This window comes from Salmo trutta, chromosome 15 (assembly GCF_901001165.1).
Source record: "Salmo trutta chromosome 15, fSalTru1.1, whole genome shotgun sequence".
Taxonomy (NCBI): Eukaryota; Metazoa; Chordata; class Actinopteri; order Salmoniformes; family Salmonidae; genus Salmo; species Salmo trutta.
In genome coordinates, this window is record NC_042971.1 from 35,406,196 (window position 1) to 35,424,831 (window position 18,636).

At 48.2% G+C, this 18,636-nt stretch overlaps 1 protein-coding gene across 6 annotated transcripts in view; it reads left to right on the plus strand.

Annotated features, from left to right (window-relative positions):
- The window catches only part of auts2a (activator of transcription and developmental regulator AUTS2 a), a 471,784-nt gene extending 453,538 nt beyond the window's left edge, over window positions 1-18,246 (plus strand). For 2 of the 6 annotated variants that reach the window (XM_029691164.1, XM_029691169.1), the window contains 13 exons: window positions 6,275-6,842; window positions 8,313-8,614; window positions 9,623-9,855; window positions 11,227-11,271; window positions 12,458-12,553; window positions 12,764-12,835; window positions 13,095-13,124; window positions 13,231-13,302; window positions 13,902-14,043; window positions 14,470-14,550; window positions 14,771-14,854; window positions 15,054-15,294; window positions 15,413-18,246. In XM_029691164.1, the coding sequence (XP_029547024.1) occupies window positions 6,275-6,842; window positions 8,313-8,614; window positions 9,623-9,855; window positions 11,227-11,271; window positions 12,458-12,553; window positions 12,764-12,835; window positions 13,095-13,124; window positions 13,231-13,302; window positions 13,902-14,043; window positions 14,470-14,550; window positions 14,771-14,854; window positions 15,054-15,294; window positions 15,413-16,733 (3,287 nt within the window). In that variant the 3' untranslated portion in view covers window positions 16,734-18,246. The remainder of the gene's footprint in view (window positions 1-6,274; window positions 6,843-8,312; window positions 8,615-9,622; window positions 9,856-11,226; window positions 11,272-12,457; window positions 12,554-12,763; window positions 12,836-13,094; window positions 13,125-13,230; window positions 13,303-13,901; window positions 14,044-14,469; window positions 14,551-14,770; window positions 14,855-15,053; window positions 15,295-15,412) is intronic. The other 4 variants (XM_029691167.1, XM_029691165.1, XM_029691166.1 and 1 more) reach the window with 4 other exon arrangements.
- Window positions 18,247-18,636: the final 390 nt, after the last annotated feature.

The window sequence follows — 18,636 nt, forward strand, 5'->3', positions numbered from 1 at the left end:
AAACGGAGACAAATATGCATAAATTTAGATGGCTTCCTTTCATTGATCCCTAATGTTCTGAACCCGTTCTCTCTGTGTATTCTAGTGAGTCTGTCGAAAAAAAATGGAATTAACTGGATAGATTAAGATAAATGTAATAAACTCTATTGAATGAAAACTTTGTTGGCCAGAAAATGGGAGAGTTGTATTCAGCCAGCGCAAGCGAACCGCGCCTGCAAAGCCCGTTACTCGACTGCATAAGGTAAGTCTGAATACCAACCTGTAGCGGTATGTGGGTAAAACCACTGGGGAAGCCAGTTCCTGCCTTTCTAGGGAGTTTATCCTAGCCACCGTGCTAATACGTCTCCATTGGGGTTTTATGGAGTTTTAGACTGAGTTTCTGTATAGCACTTTGAAATCTGCTGATATAAAAAAGGATTTATAAATACATTTGATTAAAATGTATACATCTGGCCCTTCTTTGGACACTGTGTTAACTAACCTCCAGATGAGCTTCAATGCCATACAACACTCCTTCCGTGGCCTCCAACTGCTCTTAAACGCTAGTAAAACCAAATGCATGCTTTTCAACCGTTTTCACCTGCCTGCCCGCCCGACTAACATCACTACTCTGGACGGTTCTGACTTAGAATATGTGGACAACTACAAATACCTAGGTGTCTGGCTAGACTGTAAACTCTCCTTCCAGACTCATATTAAACATCTCCAATCCAAAATTAAATCTAGAATCGGCTTCCTATTTTGCAACAAAGCCGCCAAACATACCTTCGTAAAACTGACTATCCTACCGATCCTCGACTTCGGCGATGTCATTCACAAAATAGCTTCCAATACTCTACTCAGCAAACTGGACGCAGTCTATCACAGTGCCATCCGTTTTGTCACCAAAGCCCGTATACCACCCACCACTGCGACCTGTATGCTCTAGTCAGCTGGCCCTCGCTACATATTCGTTGCCAGACCCACTGGCTCCAGGTCATCTATAAGTCTATGCTAGGTAAAGCCCTGCCTTATCTCAGCTCACTGGTCACGATAACAACACCCACCCATAGCACGTGCTCCAGCAGGTATATCTCACTGGTCATCCCCAAAGCCAACACCTCCTTTGGCCGCCTTTCCTTCCAGTTCTCTGCTGCCAATGACTGGAACGATTTGCAAAAATTGCTGAAGTTGGAGACTTATATTTCCCTCACTAACTTTAAACATCAGCTATCTGAGCAGCTAACCGATCGCTGCAGCTGTACATAGCCCATATGTAAATAGCCCACCCAATTAACCTACCTCATATTGTTTTTATTTACTTTTCTGCTCTTTTGCACACCAGTATTTCTACTTGCACATTATCATCTACTCATCTATCACTCCAGTGTTAATATGCTAAATTGTAATTACTTCGCTACTATTGGCCTATTTATGGCTTTACCTCCTCACGCCATTTGCACACACTGTATATAGAGCTTCTTTTTTTTCTACTGTATTATTGACTGTACGCTTGTTTATTCCATGTGTAACTCTGTGTTGTTGTTTGTGTCGTACTGCTTTGCTTTACCTTGGCCAGGTCGCAGTTGTAAATGAGAACTTGTTCTCAACTAGCCTACCTGGTTAAATAAAGGTGAAATAAAATAAAATAAATAAATGAAACATGTGATTGAGCTAGCTACTGTAGCTAGCCACCGGAGGACAATGACCAAACGAGATGCAACAATTCAAGTTTTTTGTCAATGACGTTTGGGTTCTGATGTGATGTGATTGGTATGAAGCCAAATCTAAACTGGCTTTTGGGTGCGCCAGGACCATTCACAACTGAGCTCACTCAGTTTAGCTTAACGCTGATTGGCTATTATTTTGTTCTTTTTTTATCAAGGGAGGCCAAATGCTCTCTGGCTTCCCTTGCATTCAACGCTGCGGGTGGCAACAATGTCATACTCTTTTTGACCAGACAGCATCAGATAGATGGGCTACACATACTGAGACGGGTGCTGTTTCGTCCATTCGGATGCTTTCTCCGGTGAGATACAGTCAGCCTAGAATTTTTCTTGGTCATTTTTGGGGGCCTGGCAACCATGAATACATGTCACTGATACCAACTACTGAGAAGTGCGAAGGAAAGGCATTTCATAAGTCTTATAGAATAGTGTTTCTGAAGTAGAATAAATGATTCAGAGTGCAACTGAAAACACAGAGTAGTTTGAGTTCTCCCCAGACCCCTCGGCATGGGGTCTCTGATTATAATTCATGTTTACACAGAAGACAAATGCGAAATGTAATTTTCTCTTCGAGGAGGGCCGGGCTGTAGTCGGTGGTATTCAGCTCTGTATGTACTTTAATTGATTTGAAACAGCTTTCCTGGGTTTTATTTGTCTGTTTTTGGAGGGAGGAAGCAGGGATAGGTGGAGCGGGGGAGTGGTTGGAAATGGAAGGTGTCGGGGGGGGGAAAAGAGCAGCAGTCTCTCAAAACAACACGACCATTGTTTAAGTGCATAATTGTTGGACCGGCTGGAAGGCGAGAAATGGATAGAGAAAACGCCCACGATCTTGTCTAGACCGCATGAATCTGTTTCTTATGATTGTGACTGATCCCTGAAGTGCAGTGCAGTCCTTGCAGAACGTTGCGCTGGTTGGCTGCAACTCTTAAGCAGGATGCAGAGTGGTGTGTTAACCCTGAAGCAATGTTACTGACTGACTGACTGAGTGGGGCAGAATCTGCTAATGATGCCAAGAGAAAGAAAAAGGAAAGACATACAGAGAGAAAGGGAGAGAGAGGAGATAGATATAGGGAATCGAAAAAGAGACAGAGAGAGAGGGAGGGAGGGGGGTGAGTCCAGGCCTTTGAAGGTCTCTGTCAGCTGTGACAGACAGCTGGGATTATGGTTGTCAGCGGTTCTCCCAAGGTGGGCTGTTTTAACCGTCCTCCTGAAACCGCAGAGTCATGACCACGGTCTTTTAGGTTCCCCTTCCCCCAACAGACAGAGAGAGAAGAAGGAGCAGGTGTGTTGCAACATGGTGCAGCACCCACCACAGGTTACCTGCTGTTGCATCGCCTCTCTCTCCCCCTTTCTCTCTTTGTCTCCCTCTCTCTCTCTCTCTCTCTCTCTCTCAGACAAAGCAGGGTTAACCAGAGTTGGCTCAGTTTTTCCCCCACATTTCCTGGCAGCGTGTTTCCTTTCAGTAGCACCTGTTTCCTTCCACCTCTCAACAGGTGCACAGATGTCAGCACAGCACTCTCTAGTTACTTTAACCAACCGAGCTCTTGGCTTGATGGATGGTTAAATGAACGGTTAAATGAAAAGGATCACCTTCCCTCTAGCTTGCTATCTCTGGTCTTTGAACCCTAAGTGTTGTACAGTTATGTTTGTTCAATGAGAATGTTTTGTGTCCTCTGTGAACCATGAGGGTCATACTCAGTAGGCCTCAGCATCACTGGAGCACACCGGCTGCTGCTGCTAACGACTGTTGGATGCTGGGAGTTCGACACTGAGCAGGCTGGACAGTTTGGTGTCCTCTGAGGCTCCTGTCTCTTGCATCATGGAGTTTGGATAAGGATATATAGCCTCTTAGCTTCACTTCAGCTCTCATCATTGTCTTCCCTCACTGTGTGTCAGACCACAATCTATCCCCGGGCTAGCCTGACGACCGATCTGTTTGTACTGTCTTGTCAACTCTTATGATCATTGTCGCGCATTAGGAGTTGGAGTTGGTAAGACCGCACAAACAGATCTGGGACTAGGCTATCCCCGGGCCAACAGAGAGACAGACTTAGTGAAGATGTCCATCTGGACGTTTGGAGCTGATAGCTCATAGCTAGGCTGTTTGCTGCAATGGTTTTATGTGATTGAAACGATGTAACCCCTGACTCATTGGATCCTGTGGGATCCTCGTTGGATCCTGTGGGATCCTCGTTGGATCCTGTGGGATCCTCGTTGGATCCTGTGGGATCCTCGTTGGATCCTGTGGGTGAAGGGATGACGTGTGGGTTAAGAATGTGTGATGGGGCTATTTAGGGGAGGAATGGGACCGAGAGGCAGGGAGAAGGGGACAGGGACAGAGTGTTGGGATGCCCCAGAGGTCTGTACCCCCAGAGGTCTGTACCCCTATAAATCTGTCAGGACAGTCTCCAGGTGTAGGACTCACTCTGTCCAACCCCATGGGCTACACGACAGGGAGGGAGGGTGCGGTTGTCGCAATCAGAGCTAAAATAAATGCTGAAATGCTAGTCCCCTCACTCACGCGTTTTTCTAGTATTGCATTCTCTATTTTGTTTATTGAACATCCATCCCCCCCTCGTCTAATGTAGTCCCAGTGGCAGCAGTGGGGATGTAGTTAATGTTCTGTAAGTGGTTAGAGGGGGTTACAGGGGGCTCACCCCTGGATAATGAGCGGTGCTCTTAAACCCCTCGCCTCTGTCCCCAGACACCCGTCTTAATGAATGGCTTTTCTGCTTTTCTCTGCTCGCCCACCACCCGGCCGACCCCGCTCTAAGCCCCTCAGTTCCCCTGAGCCTTAAATCCAGCCCTTGGCATCACCACCACCTCAACCCGTAAGAAATCAATAAATCCCCTCCAACAGGCCTCTTTCATTTCTTCCCCATTCTAATGTGATATAAACCAACACATTCACTGCCCCGCAACTACTTAAAAACACAAGATAATGACATGTTGGGATAGGAAAACAGCAGGGCTGGTTGTTGTAAGGAAACAACAGGGGGGTTGTATTTGTTTCCAGGGATCAAGGAGACTGACAAATGACCTCTCATGGGAGGAGGTGTTCACATCTCCTCTGCTTCTATCCTCCTCCTGGCCCAGGAGTCTTCATTACGAGAAGAGACACCTTCTTTTCAACGTTTCCTATTAGCACATTCTCAAAACAAGCCCAGGGACCTCAGGGGGAAAGAAAGGGGGGATGGAGAATTAGGAAGCTCGCCCTCCATCTGTCCATCTCCTACGCCAGGCATGTTTTCTATCTAGAAGCAGCCTCTGTGGAAGGTGATGGCGTGGGCGAGTGGGGCAGATTGGTGTGGACTATGGCATGGATCTGATAATATATTTGACTAAAGCATAATATTTTCAAACCTTGCTTACATTTGTATACGATCTCATACAGTGTATCTCTCTATTATGCGTGGGAATACTTCTGAACAGATTTCCAGAATTAAAATCACTTGAAGCGGATTTCCTGGTGTTTTTACAGTCTTTTATGTAAAAAACAAAACAGAAAGATGAACTCGTTTATGTTGTTGCTCAGAACACTTGGGGGGCCGAATAAAATCTGCCAATTGGTGAACCCTGATATAGGCTATGTTGAAATGTCCTAATGATCTGACAAAGTGTACTAGTTCAGAAGGAGACACTTTACCTGCAAAGTGTGTGTGTCTTTTGTGTTCTCCCGCTGACAGATGTCTTGCACTGTCTCCTCTCTCTGGGGAGCAGCGGTGGTCAATAGCTGTTACAGCAGATAATAGATATTGATCCCTTGGTCTATCTGCTGCTGGTCAGGCATTATCTGGCCTGACCCCTAATGATGGTGTCACATGTGCCTTGGTGCTTAAATCCCTGTTTAACATTCTACTGGTAATGGAATGCTTTGTATGGAGCCCGAGAGAGAGAGAGGCAGGCGGAGAGACAGGTGACCAGGCGTGGTCTGCTCTCTGTCTGTAAGCTGGCTCTCTGTCATATTACTGCTAGGCCGTTCCCTGGGGCCCTTGGGACTTCCTCTATGAGGCCAGGGGCCCCTGGGACCAGCCTAGCAACAATACTACAGAGAGAGCCACCTCAGAGGCCTTGGTCTGCTATAATGGAGCTCCAGAGGGCTGCCTGCCTGCCTCACTGCCACGGCCCTGGGGTACTGGCCCAATCATCAGCTCTGCAGAGATTTAGCCAGTGTGTGCGTGCATGCGTGCCCCCAGAAGCCCAGAGAGAAACGTTAATTACTGGTTGTGTATGCACTGTCATCCTCCATTAGTCTTCCTGCCCCAGCTCATACACCATGCAGGGAGCTGACTGCTGATGCTACAGCACAGTGTCTGTCTGAGTAGGACCTACCTGCCATGTACAAGCACTGTAGAGGGGCTCTGTTTAGGTCTTGCATCCTGTATATGGTATTATTAATGGATTTTATCAATGGACTGTTCTGTAGAAATTAGCAGAGTTTGTCTAGTGTTTGGAAGCTCTTGTGGAGTTCTTATTTGTTGGAGTGAGCAGCCTGTGTGATTCAATATGAACTGTGACTGAAGTACTGACCAGTCTCTCTTTTTGTGTTTCCCTCTCTCTGTCCACAGTTCCAGATTTCAGCATCAATGCCGTCTCCACCAATGACAGCCAGGAGCGTGGCGGCCTGGGCCTCTCCAAGGTGTCAGGCCTAGAGCGCAGCCAGGAGAAGAGCCTGGAAAGCTGCAGGGAAGCCCTCGTGCCTCCCCCCGCGCCCAGTGCTCCCAAGCAGCCCCTACCCCCGCAGCCCCGCGCGGCTGCCCGCCCCCTGCCTCTGTCCCTACCCACCTCCCAGGCCCAGCCCTCTCCCCCCAGCTCCCGTCTGGCCCAGGTACCTGTCCACCAGCCCCCACGCTCAGAGGCTTCCCTCAGGCCTCAGATCCCTGAAGTCCTGCCTCTCGCTCAGGGCCAAGAGCCCTTGCAGCCCCCCCAACCCCGGCCCCAGCACCAGCCTGAGCCCCTGCCCCACCCGCGGCCTCCGCCCACCGCCAGCCTGCACCCACACCCCCCATCTCCCGCCCTACCGGCCCACCACCCCAGCCAGAGCCAGGCCGGGCTTCATCGCCCCCCCTCACGCTGTGGGCCACACCCTCGCCCCCTGTCTGCCTACAGCAATAGCCTTAGCTTCAACGGCCTCAGGTGAGTCCCAAGTCTATTTACCTGAAAGTATTCAAACTCTTATCTTATGTCAGCGTGTAAATGATTGGCAAGATCAAACCTTGAATTAGTAATGCGCTGAAACCCTCCAGCCAGATAACATCGCTGACTCTCACCAGGGTAGTTAAGCCACCGTCTCTCCAGCTGAGCGATAAGTGCTTGGATTTATTAACCACCCACATTGTCATCCGCTGATAGTAGCCTCCAGCTCTCTACCTACCAGTCACAGCTCTTTACCCATCTCTATGAGCCCCACTCAGCCCCAGTCCCAGCGAAGGCTCTCCGTCTCAGGAAGGAGCTGGCTCTGTGTCTGGAACCTTCTGCCAGTGTGCCAACGGGTCTGGCAGCCTCTGTGAATAATCACATGGTGGTTACGGAGACAGGCGGCAGCTGCTAATAAGCTTTTGGGGCTTAGCTTGTTAAGATACTGCTACATGAGTCTCAGAGGGAGAAACCCACACACACAACAACAGGCTCTCTGCCTGGTCTCTTCCTCTCTCTCTCTCTGTCCTTTTTTATGCATGTACCTCTGGAGCTGATTAAAGGGATACTTTGTGATTTTGGCACTGATGTTCTTTATCTACTTCCCCAGAGTCAGATGAACTTGTGGATACCATTTGTATGTCTCTGTGTCCAGTATGATGGAAGTTAGCGGTAGTTTGATAATGATAATTAGTGTTAGCACAATGACTGGAAGTCTATGGGTATCTACTAGCATGCGAGCAGATACCCATAGACTTCCAGTCTTCATTGCACTAAAGCTAGTAGGATTGGCTCGTGAAACGACCGCTAACTTCCTTCATACTGGACACAGAGACATAAAAATGGTCTCTACTAGTTCATCTGGCTCTGGGGAAGTGGATAAAGGACCTCATTGCCAAAATCCCGAAGTATCCCTTCAACTAGAGAAGCGTTCAAACACATTCTGTTCTATAATGTTTGCCAGTGGTGGTTATTTTAGCAATAAGGCCCGTGAGGGTGTGGTATATGGCCAATATACCACGGCTAAGGGCTGATCTTAGGCACGACGCAACGCGGAGGTTTGAAAACAGCCCATAGCCGTAGTATAGTGGCCATATACCACAAACCCCAGAGGTTCCTTATTGCTATTATAAACTGGTTACCAATATAATTAGCGCAGTAAAAATACATGTTTTGTCATACCCGTGGTATACGGTCTCATATACCACAGCTGTCAGCCAATCAGCATTCAGGGCTCAAACCACAGTTTGAGTTTATAATTGCACTTATAAACTGGGTGGTTTGAGCCCTGAATGCTGATTGGCTGACAGCCATAGGTATATCAGACCATATACCACGGGTATGACAAAACATTTAATGGTATGTGAAACCATTCTGTCTGTTAGAGCTTCATATCTACTATAAACAGAGGGAAGTTGACATGTGGAAGTGGTATCATTTTTTTATCTCTCTCTCCCCTTCTCTCTCTAGTAGCAGTCGGAGCAGTACCCCGGGCGGTACCAGGCCCCACGGCCCCGCTGGCCCGTCCCCACACCTACCCCACCACCCGCCATCCAGCTCAGTCGCTGCAGCAGCAGCCACCGCCTTCCCCCTGCCCCTCCCAGGCAATCAGATTGCTCCCCACGGCTTCCCCACCGCCCTGCAGTCCTCGCAACACCCCCATCACCCCAATATGTTTGCGCCTCCAGCAGTCTTGCCCCCACCTCCGCCACTGACGTCTAGCACCCTGCCGGTCCCCGGAGGACACCCCGCCGCTGGGACACCCTACTCAGGTAGGCACATGTACCAGGCTGCCCCCCACGTGGACAGGCAGGTGAACTGCACCACAACAACAGCTGGCGCAAGACAAAGTGCAAAGCTCTAAATTCTCATGGCTGTTGTGGCAGAAACCAGGTCATTTGTGGCATGATAGGTGCGTGTGGAGCACAAGACGTGTTAAACTGTGACAGGGAGCGAGAGAGACGGACATCAGGTTACCTTGGTGCTAATTTGTAGGAGACAGAGACTGACGTCTCAGGATTGTGTTAGCTGCACTCTGTGCCGTGTGTGTTTGTCTATAGTGGTGCAGTAGGTGCTGACAGGCGCCCTGTCCTTCCCACTGTCTCTATTCTGGTGGGTTTGATTAATTGATTGATTGATTTGGTTACTCAAACAACACACACTATCTTTCCAATCAGGCCATGTGATGAAAGTGCTTATGCCCTCTCCTGTCGTGCCAAACTGTGATCAAAGTTTTAGTAACGGTATCGCTCTGAGCAATTCTCACTTTCACAAGGAAATGTGTTCATCTCACCGAAAATCAAAACAGTCAATACAGAATAATATTTTCTGAAAAGCATGTCAAATGCATTTGTCTATTTCTCCTCAACCTGTTGTGAGCCGGTCAGTTAATGAACAGCTCTGGTCTAAAATGGGGTTAGAGGTTTTCATATAATTGCAGTAACGTTTCTGACTCCTGTGTGAGTCCCATAGTGAAGACGATACAAGGACGTTGTCATCCAGATCATCCTGACTCTCTATCTTGGTTTTAATGTGACATGTGACTAACACCATAGACCCTCTGTAATGGTTGTACTGCTCCGCCATGGATATTGTTACTCTCACTTAAAACAGATCTGGAACAGACACCTTCGCCATCATGGGTATTCTTCCTCGTCTTATCCTTAGCATTTATAGAACAGATCTGGAACAGACAGACAGACACAGGTCCTGACCACGAGTCTTCTTCTTTCCTCCTCCTCTTCCTCCTCTTCTCTCCCTCTCCTTTCTCTGTCCTCCAGAACAAGACCTGCTGCGCCAGGAGCTCAACAACCGTTTCCTCGCCTCGCAGAGCGCCGACCGCGGGGCCTCCCTGGGCCCGCCCCCCTACCTGCGCACCGAGCTCCACCAGCACCAGCACCAGCACCAGCACCAACACACGCACCAGCACACCCACCAGCACACCTTCACCCCCTTCTCCCACGCCATCATGCCAACCCCTGCACCCCCCATGGTGCGTACCCCAGCCAGAAATGTGAGGATAAGTAGAACACCACTCCAGGGAGGGCGAAGAGGGTTGGGGGTTTTGGGGAGGAGGGGCGGTGGACTGGGGGGTGGGGGGGGTGTAATGATAACAATGTTTGATGTTTTATTTTATTAAGGTTTTACAGCAAAAACCTCAAAGTGCTTGGTGTATATGCATTAACAATGGGGTGGAAAGGGTAGTGTTTTTGAACATGGCTGTTTTAATACAGTATTGGTACTATAAGGTAGTCCTAGTCTTGCTGGAGGAAAACAGTTTTTTTTGTGGCGTGCCTTCTAATAGTAACCATGTGTTTCTCCATTCTTTACTACAATGATGCCTTTCTTCTCCCAAAAACTCTTTCTAGTGTTTTCTCTGGAATATTTTGGGCACCCCAAACTTGAATCCAGCTTTTGCTAAATTGGCAATAACTCTTTAATTCTGGGCCAGCTTTGAGAACATAATACCATTTTAATCATTCTGCCTTAAATGACATCATGTACTGTCGTTAGTTGAGTTTTCATTATAGGAGAATGCTTTGGGTTTGGAGCCCCGCTGTTTGTCTGGGGCCACAGGCACTGTGTGGCTGTCCCTCTGATACAGGCCTGCTCACCAGCCCTCTCTCTAACACACACACACATACACAGACACACCCATGGTCCCAGACAACAGACACACACACACTTGTTTTTCTATCCTTGTGAGGACCTAAAATGTATTTCCATTCAAAATCCTATTTTCCCTAAACCTTACCCTAACCGTAACCCCTAAGCTTAAAATATCCTTTGTCCTCGTGGGAACGTGGGAAATGTCCCCACAAGGATAGAAGAATAAGACCGTACACACGCGCACACACACACGCACACACACACACACACGCACGCACACACGCACACACACACGCACACACACATGCACACACACACACGCACACACACACGCACACACACACGCACACACGCACACCCGCCTACTGTAACCGCAGAGTATTTGACATTGCTCTGAAGATATTCCTCAAAGACAGATTGGCTAGCACTCTGACAGCTAATGAGGACATTAAAGTGTTTTTAAGGCCGCAGTGTTTATACTTGACTGGGGGAAATGTATTCCCTAGGTCCACATTAAACCACTAAATGAACCCAAATGAGACACAGGGATACACAGAGCTGCATAGTTTATGAGCTCTTCAGTCGCTCACGAAATGGGAGCGCGAGAGGCAGGGAAAGGGCTGTTAAAGGCTGAGGATAACGATCTGGTCAAATGGCTCCTCTGTTCTTGATTCACTAAACAGCCCAGTCTGACATGTAGATCATTAAGCTTCTCTTTAGCTGCTGGAATATTCTTTCCTTGTTCTTAGTTCTGTTTATTTCCTTCCTTCTACAGTTTGAAAAATTCCCAACAAAAGTTGACCCCTTCTACAGACACAGCGTGAGTTTCTGTGTGTTTGTGGGGTAGTTTGTACACTCAGTACGGGCCTCTCCACCCATCTATCATGCTAGTTCATGTTGTACTTCTGTGTGTATTTATACAGTAGCTCCCATGCCTCCACCTCTGCTTCTGCTCTGAGAGAATACAGCATCCTGTCTGTCCAGGAAGGCTGTATTTTTGTCTTACCCATCACAACCTGTCTGTCTGCTAACACGACTGTTTGCTTGCTCATTCATTCACTACTGTACCATTCACACGATGGATCCTGTATGAATCATTGCAACCCCTAGTGAATAGGACAAATTCTCAATTTAGTTCAATGGCTGTACCGTGTGTGTGTGTGTGTGTGTGTGTGTGTGTGTGTGTGTGTGTGTGTGTGTGTGTGTGTGTGTGTGTGTGTGTGTGTGTGTGTGTGTGTGTGTGTACGTGCGTGTGTGTGTGTGTGTGCCGCTAAATGCTTTTGTCTCCACCACACTTGACCTCTGCCTTCAATTACTGCTCTGCTATTCAGAGGCATTCAACTGTTGTGCTTGTTGTGAATCAGAGTAGCAATTACATGTTAGTCAGAGTTTGGTCTTAATTCATCTCACTGCTATCACCACCGTTAGGCTGGGTAACCCTATTTAAAATGAGTTCATTAATGTGGAAGTATATTATGTAAGCCTCAACAGACAGACACCCGTTGGGATTGTATAGTAGGATTCTTTCTGGTGAGAGAGTTTTACTCTCAACACTAGCTAAGACTAGCTAATAACTGTAGATTTGTTTTAGTGGCTAATAAGTCATCCATAGGTTATTACTTTGTAATTTCCATGTTAGTGGCTAATAAGTCATCCATAGGTTATTACTTTGTAATTTCCATGTTAGTGGCTAATAAGTCATTCATAGGTTATTACTTTGTAATTTCCATGTTAGTGCTTAGTATATATAGTTTTGTGAAACACTTTGAGGCACTAAGGACAGTGACAGTTGTAGCTACCTGACTGACGGCAGTCTGGATGTTGATCCCTAGTTATGGTGGGTTTGTTGTGACATCATCACGTCTGTCACGTTGTTCCCACCCCCCTGTACCATGTCATGTCATCATGGCCCCTCCCTCCTTCATCTCAGTGTTCATACAGCTGCTGTCCTTCTCCTCTGTCAGAACAACACCACACCCATCCTCACTCCTCTCTTCTGTTCTCAGCTGTTCCACTCCTACCCCCCGGGCGTGTCCGGCATTCCTCCAGTGATCCCTCCGAACGGGCCATTCGGCTCGCTGCAGGGGGCCTTCCAGCCCAAGGTAGGGGCCACAGGTCAACACCACACACACAAGGAGTGAACATGACAAACACATCTTCATTGTAGAGGGTTCTCTCTGACGGGCAACACACAGCTTAACATACGTTATCAGAATAGGGAGTGGACTTGGAAAACGTGCATGTACACACTAAAGACAGAGACGGTGCTCCCCATACCTCCTCTCACAATGAGCTCTCTCTGTGTTCTGTAGACTTCTAACCCACTGGATGTGGCCTCAAGACCTGGAGCAGTCCCACACACACTCTTACAGAAGGACCCCAGGGTAAGAACCCTGTCTGGACACACTCACGCAGTCAATAGTGAAGCCATGCATAGTTGCTAATTAAGAACGCCTGAGAGACATGAAAGTAACTGAGCCCCCCCTCATCTCTCTCTCTCTCTCTCCTCTCTCTCTCTCTCTCTCTCTCTCTCTCTCTCTCTCTCTCTCTCTCTCTCTCTCTCTCTCTCTCTCTCTCTCTCTCTCTCTCTCTCTCTCTCTCTCTCTCTCTCTCTCTCCCCCCCCCCCCCCCACATCTCTCCAGCTGACGGATCCATTTCGGCCCATTCTCAGGGTAGGATGCTTTAATTCTCTCTCCCCTAAAAGCAACATCCCGTAATGTGTCCTTGAGAATCCTGCCTTTGAGGTTAACCATATCTTCTTGTTTTGTGTTTGTCCAGAAACCAGGGAAGTGGTGTGCCATGCATGTCCACATGGCCTGGCAGATCTACCACCACCAGCAGAAAGTCAAGGTGAGACCTCCCCTTTGCACTTCCTTCCACTCACAGACTGTAGAGAAACACTGTTTGTTGTGCTTCACTATAGTGTGGTTCTCTAAACCCCAATGTTCTATCATCTAAGCCCCAAGCCAGTTAAATTGGTAGTATAATCCAGCTCCCCTCCTGGAGAGAGACAGGAGAGAGACAGAGAGACAGAAGAGAGACAGGAGAGAGAGAGAGAGAGACAGAGAGAGAGAGAGAGAGAGAGAGAGAGAGAGAGAGAGAGAGACAGGAGAGAGACAGAGAGAGAGAGAGACAGAGAGAGAGAGAGAGAGAGAGAGAGAGAGAGAGAGAGAGAGAGAGAGAGAGACTTATAAGAGGACTGTCATCTTGTGGTACCTTCAGTGGTATACTGGAGGGTAAATGCCATTTACACATATTTTTTATTTGCACGAGCGTTAACCCATCTTTTGCAGATATGCAATGAAAGTATAGGAAATGTTACTTTACTCGCATACAGCGATCAGCTTCATGCCTTAGCTCTCAGATAACCAACAAAAGTGAACCCCTTCTGCTGCTGTGTAGGCGATGGGTTTTTCATGTGCTGTTTCTCCCTGTCTGGCGTCTTCCAGCAGCAGATGCAGGTCGACCCACACAAGCTGGACTTCGGGCTCAAGCCGGAGTTCCTGAGTCGACCCCCCGGCCCCAGCCTCTTCGGCGCAATGCACCACCCCCACGACTTAGCGCGTCCCGCCACACTCTTCTCAGCAGCAGGTGAGTGCGAGTTGGTTAGTGTCCTGGGTAGAGGTAGATTGTCACCATAGAAATTGGATTACCAGAAGGGACAAAGCTCTTCAGACCAGAACAATTTGACTGGAACACTCATGGGTCATTGTATTTCTATGATTGACACAATATCTCCAGGACCTCCTCTCCCCACAGAGCTAGATCAATCCCACTGACCCCATGGAGAGGTCTATTTTTAACATGGCAAAGCACCGGTCTCCACATAGGTTATAGATTACAGGTTGAGATCAATGCTCTTGCCTCTAAAAAGGGACGCATCCTGCTTATCTTTCCTACATTGTATCTCAGTTCAAAATCATTAGGGAAGCTATGATGCTAAGCTAAGGGAGATGAATATCTAGTTTTTCTATCATGAAGATGTCTTACATCAACTCTTTCTCTTTCCCATGTCAGGTTCTACACACCCGTCAGCCGGCCCCTTCGGCCACCCGTCCCACCACCCTGGCAACTTCCTCACCCCTGCACCTCACTTAGGTAAGAGGCAGCCCACACAGTACACCTAGGGTGTATGGAGCACTGACAAGTACAGTGTCTGTGTCAGAAGCTGGTTGACACTGTAAAGGAGCAATAGAGAGGGTGCTGACTGTGTTTGTGCTCTCTCTCTCTCCTCCGTCCCATGCTCATTCTCTTGCTCTTTCCCTCCCTCACTCTCTCTCTCTCTGTCTGCCTGTCTCTCTCTCTCTCCCTCCCTCAGAGCCATTCAGTAGGCCTCCCTCATTTGGAGGACTCGCCTCTCTCAGCACAGCAGCCTTTGGTGGGCTTGGAAACCCAGCACTAAGTGAGTTTCATCTCCATGACAACAATGTATATGTGTATTTGACAACAAATCTTTTGGATTTCCTGTCAGATTATGAAAATGAAAAACGAACGTTGCATGGGGTATTCATGGGATTCTAACGTTAGTGTTGACCGACCATCACACCAGGGAGATATGCCTTTTAACTTGTGTTTTGGTCTTTTCTTCTTTCCGTGTGTTGAATCCCTAACAGCGCCTAACTCTGTGTTTGGCCATAAAGACAGCCCCAATGCACAGCAGCACTTCAGCAACAACCACGAGCCGTGGAACCGGCTGCACCGCACGCCACCCTCCTTCCCCACCCCTCCACCCTGGCTGAAACCTGGCGACTCAGAGAGGAGCGCTTCAGTCAGCTCCCACGAGAGAGACCGAGACTCAGACAAGCGAGACACTTCCTCCGTCAACAAAGATGACAAGGAGAGGTGGGTGTTATGAAGTGACAACTCTGAATGTACCCTAAAGTTATACCACTGACAAACAATGAACTAGTGATACAAATTGAAATATGACTTTAAAGCCCATTGTTGTGTGTCCATCCAGGGAAGCTATGGAGAAGCGTCACCAGACCCATCCGTCCCCAGTCCCCATCAACCCCATCAGCCTGTTGGGTCACAGCCGTCCCCCGGAGCCCCCAAAGAACCACCTGCCCCCCAGCGAACCCCCCAGGGATAAGGACAAGCCCAAAGACCGAGACAGGGACAGGGAGCACCCCGACTCCTGGAAGGACAACGGCACAGACGAGCACAAGCTCAAAGAAAATCACCACAGCGACAAGGACACAACGCCAATCATCCACGACGGGCGGGTGTCTGAGGACAAGGGCAATGGCAGAGGGACGACCTCACCCTACATCCGCCAGACCAGCCTGGACCGGCCCAACGGGGGCTTGGGGAGGGGGGAGAGGGAGGCCCTGATGGAGAAGAAGGGAGAGCTGCCCTCTCTCTACGAGCACCACAAGAAGAACAACAACGAGGTGAAGGTAAAGGAGGAGAGGAAAGAGGAGCAGGACAGCCCTACGGACAGGGACAGGCCCCCTTCTCACCCACACCCTCACCTCCACCCACACCCGCCCCAGGTGCCCCCCACACCCAGCTTCCACACCCACCCCGCCTCCTCCATGGCGATGCCCATGGGCATGGCGGGAGTCCACCCCATGAACAGCATCAGCGGCTTGGAGAGGACTCGAATGGTGGCCCCCTTCATGGGCATTAGCCCCATCCCAGGGGCAGAGAGGTTCCCCTACCCAGCCTTCCACTGGGACCCCATGAGGGACCCCTACAGGGGCCTGGACATCCACAGACGGGACCCTCTGACCAGGGAACTGCTGCTGAGGAACGACCCCCTGCACCGGCTGGCCGGGCAGCGCCTCTACGAGGCAGAACGCTCCTACAGGGACCGAGAGTCTCATGACTTTAACCGTGACCACCACCACCCTCTAGCCCTGGAGCAGCGCCGGGAGCAGGAGGCCCGGGCCCACCTGGAGGAGCGCGAGCGCCTGCATATGCTCAGAGAGGACTACGAGCACGGCCGCCTGCACGTCGCCATGCACCACCCGGCCCTGGAAGGCCACCTGCCACACCCCCACCCCGGCCTCATGGCCCCCGGATTACCCAGCATGCACTACTCCAGGGTCAGCCCCTCGGCCGCCGCTGCAGCGTATGCCGCCCACGCTGCTGCAGCTGCAGCCCACCAGAATGGTATCCTGAACAAAACGCCGCCCACGGCCTCCCTGAGCGCCCCGCCCCCCCTCATCCCCACGCTGGGTGCCAGGCCGGGCTCCCCCAGACGGACTATGCCCCTCACCACAGACATCAGAGACAGACCGTCAGCCCACAACCACAAAGACATAGAGGCACGGTGAACAGAGCGGGGTGCAAACCTAGCCTCACCCTGGACTACAGGCAGATTCTGCCCCATACCCTGTGTCTGACAGAATTACTAACACTGAACTCACACCAAGCACTTAGCTTTGGGAAAACTAGACTGTACCATAGCTGTGAATAATATGTGGTTGAAAAACACACCCACAGATGATGTTTTTGTTTTAAAAAAAAAAATGAAAAAAAAGGGGGATGAAATTATGTAAACAAAAAATGAGATTTTACTAAACTCTTTTTTCCAGTTTGCTCCTGCTTTTTGTGTGTATTCTTCTCTTGTATAGAAAGCGGCCTGGAATACCCTGAAGGTGTGTAGGTTAATAGAAACGGATCCCTCACAGATGTTTTGGAATGTACAGGTACTTCAATGCATTGACAGACAGCAAAGTGTGTAGATATGTGTACAGTTAACATGCTCACTTCTTAAGGAACAAATCAAGGTACAAATATGCAAAAGGGTGTTTTGAAAGCTTTACTTTGAACAAATGTAAATAGAGGACTATTATTAAGAAGGAGGAAGGGTAGAATGTGCTTTTTGCAGATTGGTTTTTGCTTGACGCAGCGGAAAAAGCATTGTACCAGAGACCACCATACCCCCCATTCAACTATGCAACAAATGTCTGGGCTTACACTCTGAAAGCCAGCCTGGTCACCACCCAACTAACTCTGACAACACTGTATTCTCTCCACAACCAAGGTCTCACAAAACCATAATAATGTATATATCACTGAAATGAAATAGTGCTCGTAGAAAAACACTATACCGTACAACGGTTGTGCAAACGTAAAACAATTTTCTTAGAAATTATACAAAGTTGTGGTGACAATCCTTAAAATGTCTATTATAGAGCTATTTTTATTTTCAGAGGAAGTCCAATGCCTGAAGTCGCCGAACAGACAGTTTAAAGTGAGAGAGATCCCTTACTTATCAATTACCCCAACAACTCAACTCCCACTACTCCCACTACTAGTCTTGTTTTGGAGAGAATACAGCACATTTACAAAAATACAGCACATTATCCCTTCTAAAGGAGTGTAAAGTATGTGTTTGGAAATAAGTTATGTTTATCTAACAGTGTATTAAAGTGCTATCCTAAGTTGTTGTATCTACAAAAAATAAAAAAGACAAAAAAGCCGGTCTAAACTATGGACAGTTTGTTTCTAATGAGCAGAGATCTATTTTAGTAGTCCACTGAAGGTTTAGTTGTGCGCTTCAAAACTCTGTGAGAGCCAGATGTTGTGCAGTGTGTGTTTTTTAACCCCACATTAAAAACGTCCACTGGAGCCGTAGTGGTTAGTCAATGCGTATTGCAGAGAGATTGTTAACAAGAAAAACGTTTTTTGCTGTTAATCATGTACGTAAAAAAAGTATTTCTAGAATCAAAAAAATAATAATTTAAGACCAAAAAAAAGAAGCGACTGAATCTTCAGCATGCTCCTCATTTAAACTTGTGTTATGTAAATTGTGCCATGTTATTAAAAAATGTGAACTAAAAATGTCTACTGGCTTTTTTATGATCATGAGAGGTAAATAATTGCGGTCGGCACTAGAAATGTAAACATAATGTCCGACCCGACATCAGTGGTGTAAAATAACTATACTGAACAAAAATATGAACGCAACATGTAAAGTGTTGGTCCCATGTTTCATGAGCTGAAATAAAATATCCCAGAAATGTTCCATACGCACAAAAAGCATTATTTTTTGCACAAATTTGTTTACAACCCTGTTAGTGACAAATATGATCCATCCACCTGACAGGTGTGACATATTAAGAAGCTGATTAAACAGTGATCATTACACACGCTGGGGACAATAAAAGGCTACCCTAAAAAAAATGTTTTGGCCACAGATGTCTCAAGTTTTGAGGGAGCGTGCATTGGCAT